The sequence below is a fragment of the Triturus cristatus genome, chromosome 5_2 (genome assembly GCF_964204655.1).
Source record: "Triturus cristatus chromosome 5_2, aTriCri1.1, whole genome shotgun sequence".
Classification (NCBI taxonomy): Eukaryota; Metazoa; Chordata; class Amphibia; order Caudata; family Salamandridae; genus Triturus; species Triturus cristatus.
In genome coordinates, this window is record NC_140588.1 from 1,112,888,510 (window position 1) to 1,112,914,083 (window position 25,574).

Consider the following 25,574-nt stretch of genomic DNA (forward strand, 5'->3'; position numbering starts at 1 on the left):
GCACAAGGACACCAACACCTGTAGCTCAATCCTCTTTATCTCCTCTAGCAGAACAGTTCATTTTGTATCCGAAAATAGTAGGTTCTTTTTCCATAGACATGAGGCAAGCAAAAATATAATTTTACAAAAATCAAGATTATTTGAGAAGAAGGATAAGGTAAGAAATACACTCTAATTTCTGCATCTTCTAAAAGAGAAAGGTAAAAGGTCATGGCCTGAAAATAGGTGTGCTTTACAAAGAGATCTGCAGGTGTGACTTCTTTGCACATTCATCTCAGGTGATTTTGAAGACTGTTGGATATAGCAAGGGGAATCCAGGACCACAACATGATCAATCTACTGCTAACTCTTGCAAGGCTGCAGATCTGAAGGACAGACAGATGTGTGCTGGGGACAGAGGAGACCTGCTGGTCAGATGATAAGGCTGATGGAGTCTTTCCTCTGCATATATAAATTAGGCAGGAAAACCTCCACAAACAGGATGAGCAGATTGAAGCCTCCATCATGAAGGATGGATGGACATAATGCCAAGATAGAAGTCAGGCCCGTAGATTGCAAATTCTTTGACAATTGTGAGATGTCAATACATTACTGAACAGATGTGCTTCATAGGTTGACGTCAGCCACTAAAAAGGTATAGGTGGCTAGGGGGCAGTGGGTAAAAGGTTTGGCGATCAGAGGAAGGGAAGGGTGATGGAAAGAATACAGTGGGGTGGACTGTCCTTGTTTTATTTATTAGCAAATTATTTAACCCTAAAATGAGTACATCTTTGGAATTACTGCTAATACACATTTCATTTGTTTTTTATAGCTGTATTTAAATATAAAATGCACTTTTGGAATTCATAAATAGTAGAAAGAGGGCTATATCCTGTTCTCTAGTGGAAAATACCACTAGATAGCTGAACCATCTATGTATGGGCAGTAATGGACACACACACAGACTTAGAACATTGCAGAACAAATGGCACAAGATTTAAATTGCTTGAGAGAATGGACCATCATTTTATTGTAAGATTGAATCAACCTTTTAAGCTGCAATTCAAATACAAGATCAATCATTACTACTACAGGACGTTATTGACTTCATTTCACCTAGCAGTAAAGGACAAGGGGACATTGACTGAGACAGAACCTGGCAGAGCCAAGGGAAGGCGGTCCCAGCAAAAGCAATGTCCAGTTGTCAAGCAGTGAGGAGAGGCAGAGAGCAGAGCACCACTGGCTTCAGCAGCAATAGGGTCAACAAAGGCGGTGAAAGAAGACTTTTGATGCAGGACAGGTACAAGCTAATCCTTTCAATATTATGTCTATAAATTAGGATCCATAAGTACATTAAACAGGTATTTCTTTTCGAGCATGAACAAGTATTATACCACTGTAATCTATCACGTCATACAATTGATTAAATCTCCTGGGAAACACCTGCAGCTCCTCAATGACATAGTCAGCATCCCCTAACGCTTTCCTTATAAAACTCTCATCAATACATAGATGGGGAAACCTAAATCTCCCATTCATGTAATAAGTGGTCTCAAGGCATGCTATCATTATTAAATGCCCTCCATTTTTTAACAGTGATGAGACATTTCTTAAAGCACTGCAGAAACCTTCTTCATCTGTCATGAGGACCTCCAAGCAATGAGGCAAAATCAGACAGTCAGCTTGAGGCAGGATGGTGGGAAACAAGGGGTTACTTTTGCTGGCGTCAAATTTTAGAACGTGCCTGAATTTTCTTCTTAACAGATTTTGCTTCTCAGCCCCCGCGTCTCTGAAAATAAAATACAAACATTTTAGTTTGATTTTATTATTGATTAAAACGTGATATTTTCTCACAAGTTATGTCAATTTTTCAAAACCAGTTTGTATGAATATGTTTACAAAGGGGCTATATATATATATATTCACTTAAAAAAACATAGGTTTCACACATGTTATAGTTAGCTGGACATTTCACTTGTGAAAAACCATTGAAATTCCCCTGTTATAGTTAGTGCAGGCAACTATAACTCACGCGACCGCAATCCTCTGCTGATGACGTCAGATATTACATCACTGTATTTAGACACTTATTTACCCATGTCTTCTTCCATTAATTTTTAGCTATACATATATTACAAATATTTTTTTTTCAGAAAGACACATATGTCATCAGTGATGTAATATGTGACATCATCAGCACTGGATTGCGGTCGCGTGAGTTATAGTTCCCTTTACTAACTATAACGGGGGAATTTCAATGGTTTTTTACGAGTGAAATGTCCAGCTAACTATAACATGTGTGAAACCTATGGTTTTTTAAGTGAATTTGCAAGGTTTTTTAAATGCTAATTCCTAACTATAATGTGTGTGAAACCTATGGTTTTTTCAGTGAATTTGTACGTTTTTTTAAATGCTAAGTTATGTATTTATTTTTATATTTTTTTTTACAGTTTTTCACCGTGCACGCACGGTGCGTGCGCTGTGGGCGCACAGTGCGCTTCACGCACCGCGCGCCCACGTTACGCAGTTTGCGGAATTTTTCCGTTTCTACCGTGTGCGCACGGTGCGCGCACTCCGTGATTTTTCAGGAAAAAAATAACATTTTTGGGCCTTGGGGGTCCTTCTGGGACCCCCTGACAAAGGCTAGGGGGTCAGGAACTGTCCACCCTGCCCCCTTTTCACGTTCTCCACCCTTGTTTATCACCCCCTCAGACTGCGAGAGACAAAATGGCGGCCGACACTTCCTGGTTTCGACCGATTCGAATGTTTACTAAGATCTAACAACCAATCAGAAGTGCGCTCGCGCACGGCAGGGTGCGCGCACCGTGCGCGCACGGTGCGCGCCTATAGATATGTATATGCTTTTAAATGCTATTTTCTCAGGAAATACTGAACAGATTTACACCAGGCCTGCAAAAGGCACATCCCTGACCTGAGGACTACCTCTTTGCCAAATTTCAAGTAATTCTGTTCAGCCGTTTGGTCTGTAGCTTGGACTAAAGGTCCCTATAGAAAATTGCATGGGAAAAACGCGTTTTGGGACCCCCCCTTTTTCTCAGCCCCCGCTTGATGAATCCCCCCGAGACTTTCAGGGTACGAGCGGAGCGGAGTGCCCCACCTATTTTAAAAATTTCGCGAGGATTCGTCGATTGGCGCCAAAGTTATTCCAAATAGAATGTTGCGGATTTCCTATGGAAACACGGTCCTAACTATAACTATCTACTGGCGACCGCCAGTAGATAATATATATGTATGTATATATATATATACACACTAGCCATCAATTTGCACAAAGTGCGCATTTATAATAATAACTCCACATCCACTTTGACACTGTGGTATGTTTTGCGACCCATGACCTTCCTGGTAGGTCACTTCCCCTCCGCTGCAGATCTGCCTGCACCCCGCTGAGGTGTACTGATCGCCACCAAAGTCGAGGCCCTCCTCCACCCGCAGGCTTCCACCTGCACCTCATCCCTGGTGGCCAGTGGTGACCTTAGGTTCGTATCTGCTCTGCTGTGCCATATATCTGTCTGTCCGCTCCACTTCTGTGCCCCCCTGCCCCCCGCTAGCCGTTTTGTTCTGTGCCCCCTTTTTTGATTCTGTGCCCCATTTTTCTGACTGCTGTTGCCCCCTCTTTTGATTCTGTGCCCCGTTTTTCTGTCTGCTGTTGCCCCCTTTTGATTCTGTGCCCCGTTTTTCTGTCTGCTGTGCCCCCTCTTGATTCTGTGCCCCTCTTGCTGACTTCTGTGCCCTCTTGATCCTTGCCCCTTGCCTGTCTCCTTCCTGCGGTCGCTCCGCTCCGCTTCCCTGCCCCGTCCCAGCCGCTGCTTCCCCTGTGGCCCGCCCCTCTGCGCCCATTCGCTGCCCCTGCAGCACACCTCCCTCCTCCCAGCTGCTCCTCCCTCCCCACCTCCCCATATATGGCGCCCGCTGCGCGGTGAGGAGAGCGACCCTTGACCTTCCTGGTAGGTCGCTCCTCCCCGCTGCAGCTCCGCCTGCACCCCCGCTGAGGTGTACTGATCGCCACCGAAGTCGAGGCCCTCCACCACCCGCAGGCTTCTACCTGCGCCCTATCCCTGGTGGCCAGTGATGGCCTTAGGTTCGTATCTGCTCTGCTGTGCCATATCTCTGTCTGTCCACTCCTCTTCTGTGCCCCCCTGCCCCCGCTCACCGTTTTGTTCTGTGCCTCCTTTTTTGATTCTGTGCCCCATTTTTCTGACTGCTGTTGCCACCTTTTTTGATTCTGTGTCCCGTTTCTCTGTCTGCTGTTGACCCCTCTTTTGATTCTGTGCCCTGTTTTTCTGTCTGCTGTTGCCCCCTTTTTTAATTTTGTGCCCCGGTTTTCTGTCTGCTGTTGCCCCCTTATTTGATTCTGTGCCCCTTTTTTCTGACTGCTGTTGCCCCCTCTTTTGATTCTGTGCCCCGTTTTTCTGTCTGCTGTTGCCCCCTTTTGATTCTGTGCTCTGTTTTTCTGTCTGCTGTGCCCCCTCTTGATTCTGGGCCCCTCTTGCTGACTTCTGTGCTCTCTTGATCCTTGCCCCCGTCGCTGCTTCCCCTGTGGCCCCACCCCCTCCGCACCCATTCACTGCCCCTGCAACACACCTCCCGCCTCCCAGCTGCTCCTCCCTCCCCCACCTTCCCATATATGGCGGCCGCTGTGCGGCCGCGCCTAAGGCAAGCCCATCTGCGCCCGTCCGCACCTGGACCGCGCCCAGCGCCAGAACCCCTGCCCCCTGCACCAGCCACAAAGACCGCCTCCGCTACGACGTCAACACCCTTGTCGCTCTCAACCCTGGAAGGACCCACACCTGCTGCAAGGCTGCCCCAAAGCGCACCCACGGTCCCTTCACCTGCCTGAACTGCAGCTTCTCCAGTCTCGAAGGTGCCGAGACACCCGCCACGACGGAACCCAACCAGCTTAGATACATTCTGATCAATACTTGCTCCACATGCAAACACGCCGTCGAGCTCTGGACCTACTCGACACCGCATCCCCAGACGTCGCCTTCCTGACCGAGACCTGGATGATCTAAGCCTCCTCGCCAGATATCGCCATAGCCATCCCCAACGGGTACAAGATCACCCGCAGAGACCGCACCAACGGGGTCGGAGGAGGAATCGCCATCTTCCACAAATTGATTCTGTGCCCTGTTTTTCTGTCTGCTGTTGTCCCCTTTTTTAATTTTGTGCCCCGTTTTTCTGTCTGCTGTTGCCCCCTTTTTTGATTCTGTGCCCCGTTTTTCTGACTGCTGTTGCCCCCTCTTTTGATTCTGTGCCCCGTTTTTCTGTCTGCTGTGCCCCTCTTGATTCTGGATCCCTCCTGCTGACTTCTGTGCTCTCTTGATCCTTGCCCCTTGCCTGTCTCCTTACTGCGGTCACTCCACTCTGCTCCGCTTCCCTGCCCCCGTCCCCGCCGCTGCTTCGCCTGTGGCCTCGCCCCCTCCGCACCCATTCGCTGCCCCTGCAACACACCTCCCACCTCCCAGCTGCTCCTCCCTCCCCCACCTTCCCATATATGGCGGCTGCTGAGAGGCCGCACAGCTGGTGCGCTGCTGGCATGCCTAAGGCAAGCCCGTCTCCGCCCGTCCGCACCTGGACCGCACCCAGCGCCAGACCCCTGCCCCCCGCACCAGCCATGAAGACCGCCTCTGCTACAACGCCAACACCCTCGCCGCTCTCAACCCAGGAAGGACCCACACCTGCTGCAAGGCCGCCCCAAAGCGCACCCTCTGTCCCTTCACCTGCCTGAACTGCAGCTTCTCCTGCCTCGAAGGTACCGAGACACCTGCCATGATGGAACCCAACCAGCTTAGATACATTCTGATCAACACCCACACCGCATGCAAACATGCCGTCGAGCTCTGGGACCCACTCGACACCGCATCCCCGGATGCCAACACCCTCGTCGCTCTCAACCCAGGAAGGTCCCACACCTGCTGCAAGGCCGCCCGAAGCGCACCCACGGTCCCTTCACCTACCTGAACTACAGCTTCTCCTGCCTCGAAGGAGCCGAGACACCCTCCACGACGGAACCCAACCAGCTTAGATACATTCTAATCAACACCCGCTCCGCATGCAAACACCCCGTCGAGCTCTACGACCTACTCGACACCGCATCCCCGGACGTCGCCTTCCTGACCGAGACCTGGATGAACGAAGCCTCCTCGCCAGACATCGCCATAGCCATCCCCAATGGGTACAAGATCACCCGCAGAGACCGCACCAACGGGGCCGGAGGAGGAATCGCCATCTTCCACAAGTTGATTCTGTGCCCTGTTTTTCTGTCTGCTGTTGCCCCCTTTTTTAATTTTGTGCCCTGTTTTTCTGTCTGCTGTTGCCCCCTTTTTTGATTCTGTGCCCCATTTTTCTGACTGCTGTTGCCCCCTCTTTTGATTCCTTGCCCCTTGCCTGTCTCCTTCCCGCAGTCACTCCACTCCGCTCCGCTTCCCTGCCCCCGTCCCTGCCGCTGCTTCCCCTGTGGCCCCGCCCCCTCCGTACCCATTCGCTGCCTCTGCAACACACCTCCTGCCTCCCAGCTGCTCCTCCCTCCCCCACCTTCCCATATATGGCGGCCGCCGTGCGGCCACGCAGCGGGCATGCCGCTGGCGTGCCTAAGGCAAGCTCGTCTGTGCCCGTCCGCACCTGGACCACGCCCAGCGCCAGTACCCCTGTCCCTCGCACCAGTCACGAAGACCACCTCCGCTACGACGCCAACACCCTCGTCGCTCTCAACCCAGGAAGGACCCACACCTGCTGCAAGGCCGCCCTGAAGCACAACCATGGTCCGTTCACCTGCCTGAACTGCAGCTCCTCCTGCCTCGAAGGTGCCGAGACACCCACCACGACGATACCCAACCAGCTTAGATGCATTCTGATTAACACCTGCTCCGCATGCAAACACGCCGTCGAGCTCTGGGACCTACTCGACACCGCATCCCTGGACGTCGCCTTCCTGACCGAGACCTGGATGAACGAAGCCTCCTCGCCAGACATCGGCATAGTCATCTCCAACGGGTACAAGATCACCCACAGAGACCGCACCAATGGGGCCGGAGGAGGAATCGCCATCTTCCACAAAAACACCATCAGTGTTTCAACAAACACCAACGACACCCTCAGCACCGCCAAACACATGCACTTCCAGATCCACACGGACCCCAAGACCACACTAAGAGGCACCCTCGTCTACAGACCCCGGCCTCAATTCTGCGACTCCACCACCGACCTCATCAGCAGGCACGCGCTGACCTCCACCAACTACATCCTCCTCGGAGACCTGAACTATCATCTGGAGAACAACAACGACAACAACTCCTCCACCCTGATTGACAACGTCGCCAGCCTCGGACTAAAACAGCTTGTCACAACGCAGACCCACATCGCCGGTCACACACTTGATGCCATCCTCTCTTCAAGCCCCCATGTCACCTTCAGCCATGCCTCCGAACTCCCCTGGACAGACCACCGCTGCATCCACTTCTCCTTCCGAAAACCCCCTACACACCACTGCACCCGACAGATCCCCCGCCGCTGCTGGGGCAAAGTCAGTGAAGAACAACTACAGACAAGCCTCGCACTCAACCCTATGACCAACCCCACCAACCCCAATGATGGTGTACTCACCCTCGAATGCTGGATGAACGACTGCCCCAACACCATAGCCTGCTGAAAAAACCCACCAACAGAGACACCAGCAAAAGAGCCAGCTGGTTCACCCCGGAACTCCTCACCTCAAAGCGCACCTGCCGGAAATTGGAGAACATATGGCATAGCGACAAGACCCCGGACAGCCGCGCTGCCCACAAATATGCCATCCGCAACCACCACCACCTTATCAGGACCGCCAAAAGGACCTCCTTCACAGACCGCCTTGACAACAACGCACACAACAGCAAGGAGCACTTCAACATCGTGAAGGAACTCTCTAACCCCAGCTCCAGCGCCAACGACATCCCGCCATCGCAAGCCCTGTGCGACTCCCTTGAAACATTCTTTCATTGAAAAATCACCGACATCCATGACAGTTTCAAACCCCGGACAACCGTCCACGACTCCCTGACAACCTGGGCCAACGTGAGCATCGAGGACACAATCAAGACCAGGGGCACAATCAACTCCGGATCCCCGTCCGACCCTCTCCCACACCACATCTTCAACAAAGCCGCTCATTCCATCACACCCCACCTGCGCAACATCATCAACCTCTCCTTCGAGGCCGCTACCTTCCCTGAGAACTGGAAGCACGCAGAGATCAACGCCCTATTGAAGAAACCCAAGGTGGATCCGAGCGACCTCAAGAACTTCCAGCCCATCTCCCTGCTTCCATTCCCAGCAAAGGTCATCGAGAAGATAGTTAACATCCAGCTCACCCGTAACCTTGAAGACAACAACATCCTGGACCCCTCCCAATCAGGATTCTGCAGCAACCACAGCACAGAGACCGTCCTCATCGCCGCCACTGACAACATCAGGATCCTTCTAGAAAACGGCGAGACGGCCTCAACCTCTTGGATCTCTCTGCCGCCTTTGACACCGTCTGCCACCACACACTACGCACGTGCCTCCAAGACGCAGGGATCCGGGAGAAAGCCTTGGACTGGACCACCTCCTTCCTCTCCGGCAGAACTCAGAGAGTCCACCTCCCCCCGTTCCGGTCCGAGGCCTCCGAGATCATCTGCGGCGTCCCACAGGGATCCTCCCTCAGCCCGACGCTGTTCAACGTCTACATGGCACCACTTGCACTCATCGCCTGACAGCACAACCTCAACATAATCTCATATGCAAACGACACACAGCTGATCAAGCTCACCAAGGACCCTCTCACCACCAAATCCAACCTCCACCAGGGAATGAAGGCCACCGCCGACTGGATGAAGGAAAGTTGACTTAAGCTGAACTCAGACAAGACGGAGATCCTCATCCTCGGGTCCAACCCCGCAGCATGGGACGACTCCTGGTGGCCCTCATCACTGGGGACCCCCCATCCCCTACCGACCACGCACACAACCTGGGAGTCATCCTCGACTCAAAACTCACCATGACCAAACAAGTCAACACAGTCTCCTCCACCTGCTTCAACACCCTCCGCATGCTCCGCAAGATCTACAGGTGGATCCCGACAAACACGAGGAAAACAGTCACCCAGGCCCTAGTCAGCAGCAGACTCGACTACGGAAATGCCCTCTACGCCGGAGCCTCGTCCAAGCTCATCAACAGACTACAAAGAATCCAGAACGCCTCTGCATGCCTGATCCTCGATGTCCACATCACCCCCACCTGAGGAACCTGCACTGGCTCCCCATCGACAGAAGGATCTCCTTCAAGCTCCTGATCCACGCACGCAAGGCACTCCACAAAACCGGGCCAGCCTACCTCAACAGTCGACTCTTCTTCTACGTACCCAACAGGATACTCCGCTCCGCTGACCACGCACTGGCCACGGTCCCACGCATCCACTAGAACCACTTCCGGAGGCAGGTCCTTCTCCCACCGCGCCACCAAGACCTGGAACACCCTCCCCCTCTACCTACGACAAACTGAAGACCTGCTGACCTTCAGGAGACAACTCAAGACCTGGCTTTTCGACCAGTAGCAGCAGCACCCCCCCAGCGCCTTGAAACCCTTACGGGTAAGTAGTGCGCTTTACAAATTAACTGATTGATTGATTGATTGATCATGCTGAGGAATAAAGTGAATGTTTCATGATTAAAGCATTTGAAAAACACCCTTTAAAACAATGTCAAACATATAATACTGTAGGAGGTTCTGTCCCTATAGTGCACATGGCTCTCACCCATATGGGGTTTGTATGACACAGACATTAAACGAAATTGTGACTGGTCCAGTCTTGATAGCAAATGCTCCATGGAGACAGATACAAACACATACACATGAACCACATACATTTGTGCACATACACAAGCATTCTGAATGATGTTTGTGATTACTAATATATTATTTTCCAGTCTTCCTGTGATCAATATATCAGTTTATAACTGCATTACTGCCCTCCTGCACCATTTCTTTTAGATTGTATTTAGACACCTGGACAATACATCTGAGTGCTATGCTCAGAGAATTCTCATCTCCATTTCAACTTGTTGCACAGCTTCAAGACATTCCCAATCACCACCTTAAGAACTGCCACTTCCCCCTCTTGATCACAGTAATCAATATACAATTTTTCACTGATCAATATATTTTCCAAACTCTTCTCTCTTGTAGTAACTGGACTCTACCTGCCTACTTACAGTCTGGAAGTTAGAGTGACAAAATTCCCTTATAGAGAATTATCGCAATGAAGTCGTAACATTTACCACTTATTTGTATGTATTATTTGTAATTAGGATTTCCAGAGGCGGTAATGCCGCTGATATTTGTCCGTTAATAGCTTTGTTCCAATTTGATGAATTTCTTCAAAACTTTGCATGCTCATTCCTTTTACTACGTCGACAGAAGATACAAGGTTTTGTGGTGATTGGTCAACGGGGTGCAAATAAAAAGGAGTGACCCAAAGCGAGTTTTTACTCTTTTGCATTTTACATAGAAATGTGTATTGTAGATACCAGTTAAAAATGGCTGAACGGATTTGGATGAAATTTAACAAGCTTTTATATTATGTTTTTCAGATTAACATTTTTGGTTGAGGAGGTAACTAGGGTAAGTATTTTAAAACTCATAATCAGTGTTTCCAGTAAGTTGCGCGTGCGCGCGTCTGTTCCCCCGAGCACACAGTCTTGTGTGTGGAGCTCACACCCACAGCACATCCCGAGAGAACATTCATGCAGCAGCTTTTACAACACAGAGGCACACAAAATTGTGTGATTTCCTGGTTGCAGGGGTTCCTGCACTAGCTGCATTTCCTTCTTAATGAAGCGTGGCTGGAGGCTGTTTGTGGGCCTGTGTGAAAATATTTGTTAATTGCAGCACCGTCATGCGCTGCAATTAACATAAATATTTTCACAATGGCCCACAATCATCCCGCAGCCTCGCTCCTTCAAGAGAAGTAATGTAGTAAGTCCTAGAGCACCACGTTGAGTCTCAATATCTCTGCTAGTCAGTCCAGAGCCCATTATTTCTGCTCATGGGGCTCATGTGTGGCTGCTCAAAGCTGGTCTGGTTCCTATTACCGTGCCCGTGTCCTGCCTATCCTCAGACATTCCAAGCACATCCTTCTGTGCTGCATAAGAGACAACCTAGAGGTATTTCGAAGACTGGCAAGCTACAGAATGGGACTCTTGTTCTAAAAAACGCAGTGTTGCTCAGTTGTTAAAGGCGGTAGGAAATTCATATGCAAGTGTTGTTGAGGTAATTAACACGCAATCGAACAGTGACTTTGTGAAATATAATGCAATCACCTCACAAAAATCTGCATCAGAACTGCTACGTGACACATCTACGAAGGACTTCACATCCCAGCCAGCGGCCTCATCGGAACCACCGCTGTGCGATGTATTATCAACACAGGCTTCTCACTGCAAGCCCCTTGTCGATGGTGTCCTCGACAACAATGCAGGACTCCTCATCACAATCCCTGCAATGTCCTTGAAACCAGCCGGTATGTTACACATCTCCGATTCGGGACTTCCCATCACAAGCCCCTCGTTGGCTGCATCCTCAATGACGATGCAGGGCCTTGCTTTGCAGCATTGAAGCTTACAGGAACCACTGCTGATTGATGCATCTCCACATCAGAACCTCACATCTCCTCCACTACACGACTGATCCTTGGCGTGGGATCTCGCAACGCTTTACAACCACGCTTTAAGGTGCTCTTGTCTAGCGGGTCTAACTGGGTCCCTGTATCTGACCAGCGCTGCATCGCGGTTGGCCTGAACCTGTGACTTTTTCCCAGTCTGACGAGCCTAGATATCTATAATTGGTGCTTAGTGCTTATAGGCACTGTTTTTACTTAAATCTTTAAACTTGCATATCTCTGGTACTACCGATTAGATATTTGTCATGTTGGTGTCAAATCATTTTTATGGTTTACTGCTTTTTGCCATGATACCAGAGGGTTAAGCACAGGTTAATTTGGGATTTGCTTGTTTTTCATCCTGACAGAATGTGGTTGATGTTTGAGTAGGGTTACACCCCACTCAACCACAAACCCAAATTCCAACAAGCAGGGAGTAGCAAACTCTGAATCCAGCCACTTGTAGGCCAGGCCCACTTGAGGTTCCGTAGCGATCCGAACCCGTGTATTCGGTATCGTAGTACTGACACGATTTTGGTACCAATGAACCGCAAATGATCCATTATATACATGACAGTATTTTCGCTACGCAACGAGCATGAATTCACTGAGAAATAGGGCATTCTGTTGTTAAGTCATGGCATCCATTTTAGATACTGCATCCATTTTGTTTCTTGCCCTCACATAGTCAATGTACGGGCGATGACCCCGGCAGAATCACCTTGTTAAGGACACGTAAGTTCGAGCCGCCCGAGAAAGGCTGATGCTGCATGACTAGGCAGAATCAAGCTGCCTCCCTTGCCTGAGGCCAGTCCTGCTATACTGGTTCTCGTGTCCATTGTCCTGACTGAGAGGCCGAAGATGGTAGCCATGCCCGTTTATGATCCATAAACACCTCTTATCCTACTTTTCAATCCTTTGCACCTGGTGCTGCTCCTCTCCTTCTGGGCTTTTACAACGGGGAGGTTACGATTTTTATGATGGGGAGGATCGGGCAAAGAATGGAGAACTGACAAGGAGACCTGATCAAATACCGAAAACCTACGACTAATTATTGTTTGATGTATATTTATTGTCTGTTTGGGATACCGGGTTAGGCATGAGAAATATTCGGGCAATGTTGCCTAAAGACATATTTGGTGTATTTAAGACGCAACCCACTTAATGCAATTTGAACAGTCTCGTAGATTCTGCCTCTGTGTGGTTCCTATGACTTCTGTGTCCCTGCAGTAAATAAACCTTGGTCTTTGACGCCACCATCGAGAAACCCGCGTCTCTGTTTATTTTGTGCACCGAGACAGGAAGGAACTCAGGGGTCTTCGGGTGTTGTTTCCCTGACACCTCTGGACTCTTAAAAGTCCAGAACCTCAATTTGGCGCCCAACGTGGGGCGACGTCATCCGGTACCGGTCCAAGGCCTGAAAAGTTCGAGGAGCTTCGTGTGAAGATTCCGGAGGGAGGTACCCCGCTTCATCGATCCCTGCATGTCGTAAAAGTGGCCCGACGATCTCTTCCACGAGGGTTCCCGTTCCCAGACGGCTACAGAGGACCGCTGCCCTGACTGTCGCCCTGTCTTGGACCCGAGGTGCAGACCTTAGTACGGCGAGACGTAGACGGGTTCTCCTTGGTGACGTCTTCCACATTTCAGTTAAGTATTAAGTGGGTCGTGCTCAGTTTGGTTGTCTGGATACGTTTGTTTTGAATTCGTAGATTATCATCGGTTGCTCTTGTTAGGATAATCTTTGTTTTGATATTGGTTCATTTTGGTAGGCCTAAGTTCTCTGCGCATCTTGGTTGGAATTTGTCTTTGTTTGTCATGACTAAAAGTAGTAATTGTTTCTTGTCCTGGTTACGTTGCAACGGGGATTCCCGGTTGGAGGACTCGTGTACGGTTCCTCCGATTGGAACTCCTACATATGAGCTCTATTGTAAACATGGTGTAGGTCCTATTGCGTATAATGAAGTATGGGTTCGTTATACCAGAAAAGATGGTGTCCTTAGTTGGCCACTGCATGGTAGCTTCGAAAGTGAAATTCTAGACAACCTAGAGATGAAGTTGTTTAAAAGGAAAGCCCGGCCGGCAATGTTTGATTCTTTTCGCGTATGGCGTAAAGAAGCCAAACAGAGAGAAATTAGGAAGACGAAGAAAGAACAGAAAGAGAAAGGGTTGACTTTAATGGAGTCTGCTGGGCAGCTGCATGTCAATGAGACTGAGAAAGCAATGGAGATGGCGAATAGAAAATATAATTTGGCAATTGATAAATGTTACCCTGCATTGCCATCTTGTTCTGCTAAGCCGCTAGAGGACCTTGAAAAGGATCCTCTGTTGTCTTACCTGTTGAGCTCACCTCCACCGTATGCACAGGGTATTACAGCACCACAGTTACTACCTGTTGTACAGCCAGCTGCTGGTCAGCCTGGAATAGGTGCTCCACTTCCTTTGATTCCAGCTCCTGTCCTTCCTGTGGTTAATGTTCCCACGGCACCCCCTCTTCCTGGGTCGCCTATTCCGCCTTTGCCTGTCGTTTCGCAAACTGCTTTACCTGCAACACCCACCCTTACTATTTCATCTGCTCCAGCTGCCCTATTCCCGAACCCTGTAAACATTCTGACTCCGCTTTCTGTTCGTCGGAAAATAACCGACTCTGTAACTAACATCTTAACTCCTCTCTACAGGTCTTTAGTCGGGACCCCCGTTTCTGACTCTATACAGAGACGTAGCCAGCTTCCTGGTCCCCAGGAACGAGAAATATTAGATTCGACAGCTCTTAGGTGGATGTCGAAAGCTGCGAAGTATGATGCACGAAGAGTGTTAGATACCTTTATGCAATGGAACGAACCAACTCAACGTTATGTTTTTGACGTGATGTGTTCTCTTGTGCGTGAGGAATGGGATGATGATGACTTAGATTCTGTCCCCTCCAATCTGATAAATGTTCATCAGAAATTCGCCGCAGGAATGGTGATAGGTTCAGAAGTAGGGAAAGCGATAGAACTGATTTTAGCATATAGGGATGATTCCCCTCTTCGAGCGCCAAGGGACCCTGATGGTTCACCGATTACTAGGAAAAGACGAGGTCAATATCCGATGAGGGAAGTTCCGCCCATATGGCGCGAAGCAGTTGCCGCTGCTGGGGCTAATGGTATTGCAGCTGCTCCAGCACAATTCCAGAGAGTGTGGATACACATCCCTTGGAAGCGGGCTGAAGTATTAGCAGTAAAACAAGCATTGCCAGACCCACGTAAAAACCCTGCTGGTTATTATAAAGAATTAACGCAGACAGTCCAAGCGTGTGTCATGAATTTGGCAGATATTGAAATGCTATTTGGCAACGTAGTGCCACAGCCTATATGGGCCAAGATTCGGCAAGAGAACCACCCAGTCGCCCTAGGAGGTGATTGGCCAGCTATTGTAGCGGCAGACGCACAACAAGTTGGCGGTGCTAAACCTGAACCTCTGATTGCTGCCTTACCTGACAGAATAATTAATCTAATGAAAACGCTGATGCCAGCGTTACGGGTAAATTGGGATAAACTATCGGCATGCAAACAGAAGAAGGACGAAAGCGTCTCTGACTTCTTCACTAGATTTGAAGAGACCTTCGTAGACCACAGTGGGCAAGATATGAGTACTGAGGGAGGTCAGAGGTTGTTTGTCGATAAGTTCGTGTTTAATTTACTACCTGAGCTTAGTAATAAGTTAAAGGATTCCGAAAGCGCATGGGCAGTATCGACGACAGCACAGATACTTGCAACTGCTCAGTATTACGAGAATAGAGAGAAAGAAGAGAATGAAAAGTCAGAAAAGAAAACAAAAGATTTAAAGACTAAAGTACTATTGCAACAGGCATATCCGCCTCACTCGAATCAGTCAGATTTTCAGCAGCGACCCCAGTTTCAGCAACAGCCACAATTCCAGCAAGGGACGTCCCAAAGATTTAATTATGGATTTCCTCGACAACAGTTAGCATGGAATCAGTGTGCCTATTGTAAAAAGGAGGGCCATTATAAGAACGAGTGTCCAGTACTGCACGCACAGACCAGTGGTGTCCCAGCTCAGAGAGGTAGTATTGGGTCTATGCAAGCTCCTAGAGGTAGAGGACGTGGTACTATGATACCACAGGCCGATCGCCCATCAAATTATTTCGATCAGCGAAATGTACAACATGCACAACCAGGTAGATCTTCACAGTATCATGTTGAGGATTACTATGATCATAATGAACAGATTCAGAGAAGCGAGTACTAGGACAGCCACAGGCAAAGAGAGGGAGTAGTATCAGTTCCAGTTGATCAGAGTGGACCTTATGTCGCAGTAGTTACATCAGGCGTGGTCGAACAGTTTCTGTTGGATACTGGTGCGGCAAAAAGTTCAATTATGCATGCGAAACTCCCTGGCGCACCTTTGTCTGGCTTAACGAACACTTCAGTAGGTTTCTCAGGCGCCCCTGTTCACAATCCTGTTTCTATTCCTTTATCAATCTCTGTTGGGCCATGCGAACTAGAAGCACCCCTTATATTAACAACCGGTTGTAATGAGAATCTGCTTGGTTTAGATCTGTTGAAACGCCTGCATGCGACACTGTACTGTTCTCCTTCGGGAGTGCAGCTCACATTAGGCAAGAGAGTCATTTCTCCAATGTACATGTCGATGGATAAGCTCCCACCGGAGCTGCGTTCTCTCCCTGATACCCTTTGGGCGACTGGTCCTAACGATGTAGGCCTTTTGGAAATTCCCCCTTATGTGGTAAGTCTGAAAGCGAATGTTAGATTCCCACGAATCCCACAGTATCGGATTTTGAATGAAGGTGAACGAGCACTTTTACTGATTGGAAAGACTTAATACAGAAAGATGTGGTAGAGGAAACCAGAGGAAATGTCTGCAATAGTCCTGTTCTGCCAATTTTGAAACGCACTGACCCTTCCAAACCTCCAATCTACAGATTTGTGATTGACCTCAGAGAGGTCAACAAAATTGTGATTCCGCAGTTTCCAGTGGTACCAGATATCACTGCATTATTGACGTTGATTCCTGCCTCGGCCTCATGGTTTACAGTGATCGATTTGAAAAATGCATTTTTCAGCATCCCGATAGCCGAGGAAAGTAGAGACATTTTTGGTTTCTCCCTAGTAGGTCGCAGTTTCAGGTTCAAACGCGCTCCACAAGGCTATTGTGAGAGTCCTTCAATTTACAGCCAAGCATTGAAAAGTCAATTAGATGCTCTTGTACTTCCTCCTGGTGTTGCTCTGATCCAATATGTAGATGATCTTTTACTAGCTGCCGATGACAAGGAAACTTGCAAAACAGCTACAATTTCTTTATTACGTCATTTGTCCGACTTACATCACAAGGTGTCACCTTCTAAACTGCAATATTGTTGCCAAGAAGTGACCTACTTAGGTCATCTTTTGTCAAAGGAGGGAAGAAGGTTGACCCCAGAGAGAATCAAAGCAATTTCGCAGATGACTGGACCAAACACACAGAGAGAAGTGCGTGCGTTCTTGGGTATTACGTCATACTGCAGGCAATGGATCCCAAATTTTTCCCTCATGGCAAAACCATTGTTAGCCCTGACTGGAAAAGGTGTTCCGAGCCCTTTGCCATGGTCTGATGAATGTCAACAGAGTTTCTCCAACTTACGTGATGCGCTGTGTTCAGCTCCTGTGTTGGGTACTCCTGACTACAGTAAACCGTTTACACTATATGTCCATGAAAGAGAAGGTTGTGCATTGAGTGTATTAACGCAACAATTTGGTGACAAACAGCGGCCTTGTGGGTATTTCTTATCTACATTAACTAAGTTGTTTGAGAGCCACAGCAGCAGCTGCAGTGTCTATCCGACAGTCTGCTGGACTAGTCATGAACAACATGTTAGTAGTTATGGTCCCACATGCTGTGGATACACTCATGAATCGAACGAAAACTCAGCACCTCACCAGTGCCAGACTATCAGGCTACGAGCTGACGCTTTTGGCAAGTCACATTCAGATCAAGCGATGCAACATACTGAATCCAGCAACGCTGTTGCCGACTACTCAGGAGTCGAGTGATTCAGAGCCTCATGATTGTTGTTTTAGAACTGAGGAAGAGACAAGATGTCGGATTGATTTAAAAGACACTCCGTTACTAGATCCAGATGGCACTTTGTACGTCGATGGGTCTTGCTTTAAACTACAGAATGGTGATGTGACGGCCGCGTATGCAGTTACGACTTTGAGTACAATTGTGGAGACCGCAAGAGTGAGTCAGAATTCTGCCCAGGCTGCAGAATTAATTGCACTAACAAGAGCGTGTGTTTTAGCTGAGGGAAAGAGAGTGAATGTGTTTACTGATAGCCAATACGCCTTCGGCGTAGCACATAGCTTTGGACGCCTGTGGAAAGAAAGAGGTTTTCTCACGTCCCATGGGACTAAGATCCAACATGGACAGTTAGTCAGCGATCTATTGGAATCTCTGACCCTACCGAATGAAGTTGCGATTGTGAAGTGCAGTGCACATCGAAAGATTACGGATGATGTTGGCCGTGGGAATGCGTTTGCTGATGAGGTTGCCAAAGAGACGGCCAAAAACATAACGAGCCGGATGTACGTTGCAACGTCTGCGAGATGGATTGCTGAATCAGGAATGTGTGAGAACACGATTGAAAGTGTGAAGGCAATCCAGAATGAAGCAACTGAAAATGAGAAGAATGCGTGGAGGGAGAGAACGGGTAAATTGGATTCGAGTGGATGTTGGGTTGATCTGTCTGAACAGCAACGTTGGATGTTACCTGATGCGTATGTGCTTGCAGTAGTCACGATGGCGCACGGAGCGGCGCACATCAGTTCGAAAGGGATCTGTAAAATGTTAGCTCCAGTATGGAAGAATGATGGAATTACTAAGTGTGCGGAAAGAGTGGTGAAAAATTGCATGATATGCCTGATGCATAATCCTGGCAAGGGAACCCCAACCCCAGTCGGTCATTTTGCTCCCCCTTCTTGTCCCTTTGAAGTGATTCAGTTGGATTATATCCACATGGACAGGTGTAACAATCTTAAGTATGTCCTAGTGGTAGTCTGTGCCTTTTCAAGATGGATTGAGGCATATCCATTAAAGGATAACACTGCTATGTCCAATGCCAAAATCCTCCTCAAAGAGTACTTCCCTAGGTATGGTATGCCACGGATTGTTTGGTCGGACAACGGAAGTGAGTTTGTAGGGAAAGTTATGAAGAGTGTGGGTGCGGGTCTGGGGATTGTCCAGAAGTTCCACAGTGCGAATCACCCACAGTCAGCAGGTTTGGTTGAAGGGTACAATGTTACCTTGAAGCTGAAACTTGCTAAAATTCAAGCTTCCACTGGTCTTTCCTGGCCAGACGCACTGCCTTTAGCTCTACTGTCCACCAGAGCAACTGTACACTCTCGAGTAGGGCTTAGCCCATATGAGATTGTGTTCGGTCGTCCTGCCAATGTTTGGGGAGTCCCTAGGCCAAAGGAATTCAAACAGATCGAATATCCTATGTTGATTGATTACCTTTTTGATCTGACTACTAAATTAAGCCTTATTCATCAACAGGTATTCGAATCCTTGCCTAAACTGCCAGAGAGTCCAGGCCACACGTTGAAACCAGGCGACCAGGTGGTTGTACGGAATTTCGAACGAACTCGGAACCTCCAGCCAAGATTTGTGGGCCCGTACCAGGTGCTCCTGGCAACGAGAACTGCTTTACGACTAGCTGGGAGAAAGAATTGGGTGCACGCTAGCCATACGAAACGTGTCCCTCTCCCACTCCCCTACGACAACTGGGTTAGACAGTGATTTGGTGTATCCGAGACAGAACCTGTTCCTAGGCTCATCCCTTTCAGTGATGCAGAGTACATAACGGACAAACGAACTGAAACGCAAAACTCTGACACCTCAGCAGGAACTGCTCTTTCGAACCCTGAACAGAGTGTTGTACAAAGTGAATATTTGTGATCTGTGGAGTCGAACATTTCTGCACCTGTAGACCAGCTATTTCAAGATCAGACAAGACCTGGAAAGTACAGATATAATCTACGTTCTCATGCTATGAACTAATGACATTGCATAATTACTTTTCTGTTTGAAAACTGTGTTGATCTTGCCGCATCCCATTCAGTCAGGAAGTTTGCTTTAAATTCTTTATCTTTTTGTTTTTGATGTTCTCTCACCTTGCCGTCTGGGTTACCGTAGGGTCGTAACGTGTGCCTTGTTTTAATTTGCAGGGAACCAGACACAAGGTCGGTTTCTTCTGTCTACTTTGGGAACTCCCAGGGTAAACAGAGGCAATTTTTTAACAGGTACAAACCATCCGTTGCGAACGGTTGTAGAAGATGGAGCTTCCTGAACTGCGACGGGTTAACGTCATAAATGTGCACAAGACAAAACTATATGATATAATGTATAGCAAATGTTTCCTAATGCAATGTGTCCTGACACTTCTGATTGTTTTTATAACTTTGGTAGGCGGAATTATTTTTGGTATTCAATTGATCTTTGCACCTGTTACGTCTACAGTATCTCCCCATGTTTCTGTTTCCCCGACTATTGTTCCTATTCATTCTTTCCATCCTTTTCCTGCACACGAGCAAGCTCGACGCTCCGAGTTTATAAATAGCACTTTCATTCAGCTCTTGCACCAACATCAACTAGTGGTTAACACAACGAACTGCTGGGTATGTGGCTTGATACCACATACCATGGATAAGGGCATCCCTTATCTAGTTCTGCCCTTTAGTTATAATGGATCATTCCGGGCATTTCAGACCATGTTCGCCTATGCCCTAGAGACCTATCCTCCACGACCTCCGCGTTCCACTAGGTATAACTCCGCTAACAGAGCCTTGGTAAAGGGAATTACGGAGATGGTTAGAGACGTCAATAACACTCCGTTTATTCCCAAGGATGAATTGCGAGTTTACATGGGTTGGAACGTTACGGAATATGGCATTACTTTGGGTGAGAACAAACGTAAAAGCTCGACTCCGATCTGGGTCGTACCCCACCAAGGTCAAGTCTGCTTGCAAGGAAATGGGAGGAATCCGAGAGCTCGACTAGGGAAGAGTGACTGTATCAAAACATACGTTTTCCCGTCACAATCTTCCCCTGCATTTTTAGCTGCTAAGGGTACCTATTTTGTTTGTCAAGACAGAGCATACACATGGCTGCCCGCTGACTTCTCAGGCTCATGTTATATCGCTCAACTGTTACCTCCGACATACACTGCTGCACCGGACTATCACAAAACGAGAGTTGTGAGAGGTGTTTTCAGTAAAGAAGATACTACTGGCCAAGAAGAGGGAGACTTTTTCAAAGGTTTCCTCCCGTTCTGGGGGCCTATGGCCAACAGTAGAAACTTACGTCAACTTACACGGGTAGTTGAATCCACTATTACCGAAACTACGGGTGCCCTTATTAACCTAACAGCTGAGCTTCAAGCGGATCGCCTCATGATGTTACAGAACCGTATGGTCCTTGACGTGTTACTTGCAGATCGAGGTGGGGTATGTAAGATGATCCAATCAAGTTGCTGTGTTTTTATCCCAGATAATGCGCCAACGGTATACAAGGCCATCTCTAAGTTACACAAAATCTCTGACTCCATTCATGTAGAGGAAGGTGACTGGTCATTAATGGGATGGTTCTGGAGCCTATTATCTACGTGGGGATGGAAGGTTCTGATGGTCACTGGTGTTGCGTTGGTATTTTTATTTTCGTGCTGTCTCATCGTTCAGTGTGGTCCTGCCTTATGTAGCGTTTGTGTTTCGTCATGCGTAAGAAGACCACCTATTTTTAGAGATACGCCACGGGATAGAGTAATGCTTCAGCAACATATCAGTGACCTGATGAACATAGAAATGGACTCTGACACAGAGTAAGCTATTGCCTATGTAAGGGCAAAAGGACGGTCTGAGGTTCCGTAGCGATCCGAACCCGTGTATTTGGTATCGTAGTACTGACACGATTTTGGTACCAATGAACCGCAAATGATCCATTATATACATGACAGTATTTTTGCTACGCAACGAGCATGAATTCACTGAGAAATAGGGCATTCTGTTGTTAAGTCATGGCATCCATTTTAGATACTGCATCCATTTTGTTTCTTGCCCTCACATAGTCAATGGACGGGCGATAACCCCGGCAGAATCACCTTGTTAAGGACACGTAAGTTCGAGCCGCCCGAGAAAGGCTGACGCTGCATGACTAGGCAGAATCAAGCTGCCTCCCTTGCCTGAGGCCAGTCCTGCTATACTGGTTCTCGTGTCCATTGTCCTGACTGAGAGGCCGAAGACGGTAGCCATGCCCGTTTATGATCCATAAACACCTCTTATCCTACTTTTCAATCCTTTGCACCTGGTGCTGCTCCTCTCCTTCTGGGCTTTTACAACGGGGAGGTTACGATTTTTATGATGGGGAGGATCGGGCAAAGAATGGAGAACTGACAAGGAGACCTGATCGAATACCGAAAACCTACGACTAATTATTGTTTGATGTATATTTATTGTCTGTTTGGGATACCGGGTTAGGCATGAGAAATATTCGGGCAATGTTGCCTAAAGACATATTTGGTGTATTTAAGACGCAACCCACTTAATGCAATTTGAACAGTCTCGTAGATTCTGCCTCTGTGTGGTTCCTATGACTTCTGTGTCCCTGCAGTAAATAAACCTTGGTCTTTGACGCCACCATCGAGAAACCCGCGTCTCTGTTTATTTTGTGCACCGAGACAGGAAGGAACTCAGGGGTCTTCGGGTGTTGTTTCCCTGACACCTCTGGACTCTTAAAAGTCCAGAACCTCACACTGATCCCTGTATGGTATGCACACTTGCGCGTACCCATGTTACCCATGAGCGTGCCTTGTCTTCTTTAAAGCACACACACACAGCACATCCCTGAGAGACAAGTATTCATGTTAATCACAGATGCCTGTAGAACCATGACGGGCGCTGCGAGCAGCCATCTCCGCCCAGCTGCGCTCTATTAAGAAAGGGCATGAAGCAAGCCTAAAAGCTTTCAAAATCACAAATATGGATTAGTGATTGATAAAGCCCACGTCATATTTCAGGCTTGCTGCCCGCCTTTTGTTAATAGAGCGCTGCAGATTGTGAGCCTTTTTGAAAGTTTTAATGTTAAATGCAACCCCGTGCATTAGTATGTCGGGCTCTGCAATTAACATGAAAACTTTCAAAAAGACACGCAATCTGCCGGCAGCCACGCTCCATTAACAAAAAGCATGCAGCAAGCCCAGGGCTTTAAGTGAGCTGGGTCCTGCCGATGCTGAGTTTTTAAAAGCTGGTGCTGAGACAGGTCCCTATCAGGCTCTTCATTTTTGCTCTCACCCTCAGGGTCAAAAGAATTCTCAATTCTGCAGCAGTGGAACTGCTCAATGCCTTTGGTGTAACTTCAGAGGACTTTTTATAGTTTTTTAACAGTCTGATCATTTCAGAACTGATGCATTTCAATATTATATTCAACAAAGCCATAGTTTTGCTTATGTATCTTATGCAACTAACAACCTTTGACAAAGCCAATAGTCCTGTCTTGTTGTAGGTATAATGTTACTTGTTGTGGCATATATCTGAATGCAATGAAAGAAACAGCAACATTCAAGTAGGGCGGCACACTATGCTAAGCACAGATTTTTAGCTTACGTGTTTTTAAGCCACGCCCTTAATTACATAAGGCACGCCCCTTTGAGAGAACCCCCAGTTTTTTCATCCCACTTAAAGTCCTGAGCAAGCCTAAAACACCACATGCGCTTTCAGAATCACTAACATATAATAGTGACTCTGAAAGCACACATGGTGGACTTCTATGTACATTCCCACTGCGTATACAGGAAACCATCTTCAGAGCTGATAAGTGAACTCATGATTATCAGTTTTAAAGAGTGGAGTAGCCCCTGTCTTGCCCTAATGACCTTGAATAATTCTTAAACAGATTATTAAGAATCGCATTTTCCTTACATTTATTTTTAATCTGTGTCATGTGTGAGAGTGTATTACAGACATTTTATGACAAATGTGTTTTTGTTTTATTCAACATCCATAAAAAATATTTCTTTTAGATCCAAACCGGATCTCAGATATGAGAAATGGGAGGATGTCGCAGTGATTATTTGAAGTTGTATTAGTGAGTTTCTATTGTGTTACAGTATTGGAAAAATACATCACTATTCCTGAATATTATCTAAAAACACATTTGGAATTTGAACCAGTGTGTCTGTGCACTGTTTGTGATCTGGCCAAAAGGACACAAGAAAGCTGAAACTGGATCATAAATTCAAAGCTGATCCGCACAGAGGCTCCCAAAATGTGTTTGGCTGAGGGCTCTTAAAACCCTTAAGATGTCCTTGAGCCGCCGCTGTGTAGTTAGTTTCGAGAGCAGAGGTTCACTGGTGCTGTGGAATGGGGCCGGTTGCCGGGTTTCCTAAGATATGTTAGTGTAGATTTGTTGTGGTTGAAGATGCTCTGCACTGCGCTTTCTCATTTCGAGCATGACACAACCATTGTACGCCAGTCACCAATATGAAGGCTACCCCCCTGGCTGGACTGGCCTTAGCAGGCATCAAGCATTTGCCTGGGAGGCTGAAAAGGTGGGGGTCAGTTTTGGAGCAGTGTGGGCCAGTTTTGTTACTGGTGCAGTTTTGCAGCAATGCTGCAATATCGTCTCTCAGTAACAAAAGTGTCAGTGCTGGGGACCGGTTTTAAGCAGTCCTGCTTGACACTCCCCCTCCGCCACCCCACCCCTGGGGGGGTGAGAGCTGGTGCAGCAAAATTGCCAGTGCTACTTTGGGTTCCCAGTCCGGCCCTGCCTGCCCAATTAAACAGGCCTCTTCCGTTCCAGTACCTAGGTCAGTTATCTGCACAATCAAGCAGGAAACCCGAGGCAGAACCCCTGTCACTTCACCCACACACACGTTCAGGTTCTTGGCACCCAGTGCTGTGGGTGGAGCGCACAGAGACCTCACACTGCCTCACACAGAGGAAAACAATTAGAGGGAAAATTGCTCATAAGTCATTTTAACTTAGAGATATCTGTGGCAATGGTAATTTTTGGGGTGTGTTCTGAGTTAGGGGCTTAGATATAGGTAAGTATTAGGTTTTATATTTTCTCCCTACCTATACTGTTATTAAAGTGGTAATAGGTAAGGAAAATTATATAAAGTTTCTGTATATCTGATTATTTCTGAAAAATTCACAGAGAACTACGTATGAAGTACCAAAAAATGTAACCTGTAGAACAAATAAAAAACAATGTGATACACTAATAAAGTGTACTACAATTTTCTAAATATACAACCCTTTCAAAAATATATTGGACGGAGTTCTGCTGAAATATCAAGATATTTCTGCACTACTTACAACTATTAAAAAAGTTAGTTTAAAAAACACAGTACCACATACGTACTTGAGCTGTTCTCCTAAAACGTTTAAAAAAAAATTGCAGAAAAAAAATACATTTCCCTGCCTATTACCACTTTAATAAAGTGAATATAGGTAGGGAACAACAAAATGACTTACTCCTACTGATATTTTAGGGCCTAACCCAAAACACCGATAAGGTGTCGTAAAGCGATAATATACTTTTACTTGATTTCCTAAATTCATAAAAGGATGGAACATACCACCATAAGATGTACAATGTAACATGAGTGTACTGGGTCAAAAATAGTCTAATTCATTCCCAAGACCAAGAATATGTTATGATGTATTTTGACCACAAGATTTGTATAATTAGTTGTAGACATGATTGTTCCTCTTATTTCGAGTAAAGTGCTTGTGCTAGCAGGGAAAAAGGAAAGAGAGAAAGTGCAAGATAAAATTCTAGAAGGGACTCAGCCCGACTACTTGATGGAGTGCCGGTCATCTGTCTCTCTTTCCGAGTTCTTTGA

The 25,574-nt window shown here is 47.4% G+C and overlaps 1 protein-coding gene across 1 annotated transcript in view; it reads right to left on the reverse strand.

Annotated features, from left to right (window-relative positions):
• Window positions 1-975: 975 nt before the first annotated feature.
• The window catches only part of LOC146829822 (nicotinamide N-methyltransferase-like), a 55,944-nt gene continuing 31,345 nt past the window's right edge, over window positions 976-25,574 (reverse strand). The window contains exon 3 of the mRNA XM_085606736.1: window positions 976-1,768. Within this exon, the coding sequence (XP_085462862.1) occupies window positions 1,333-1,768 (436 nt within the window). The 3' untranslated portion in view covers window positions 976-1,332. The remainder of the gene's footprint in view (window positions 1,769-25,574) is intronic.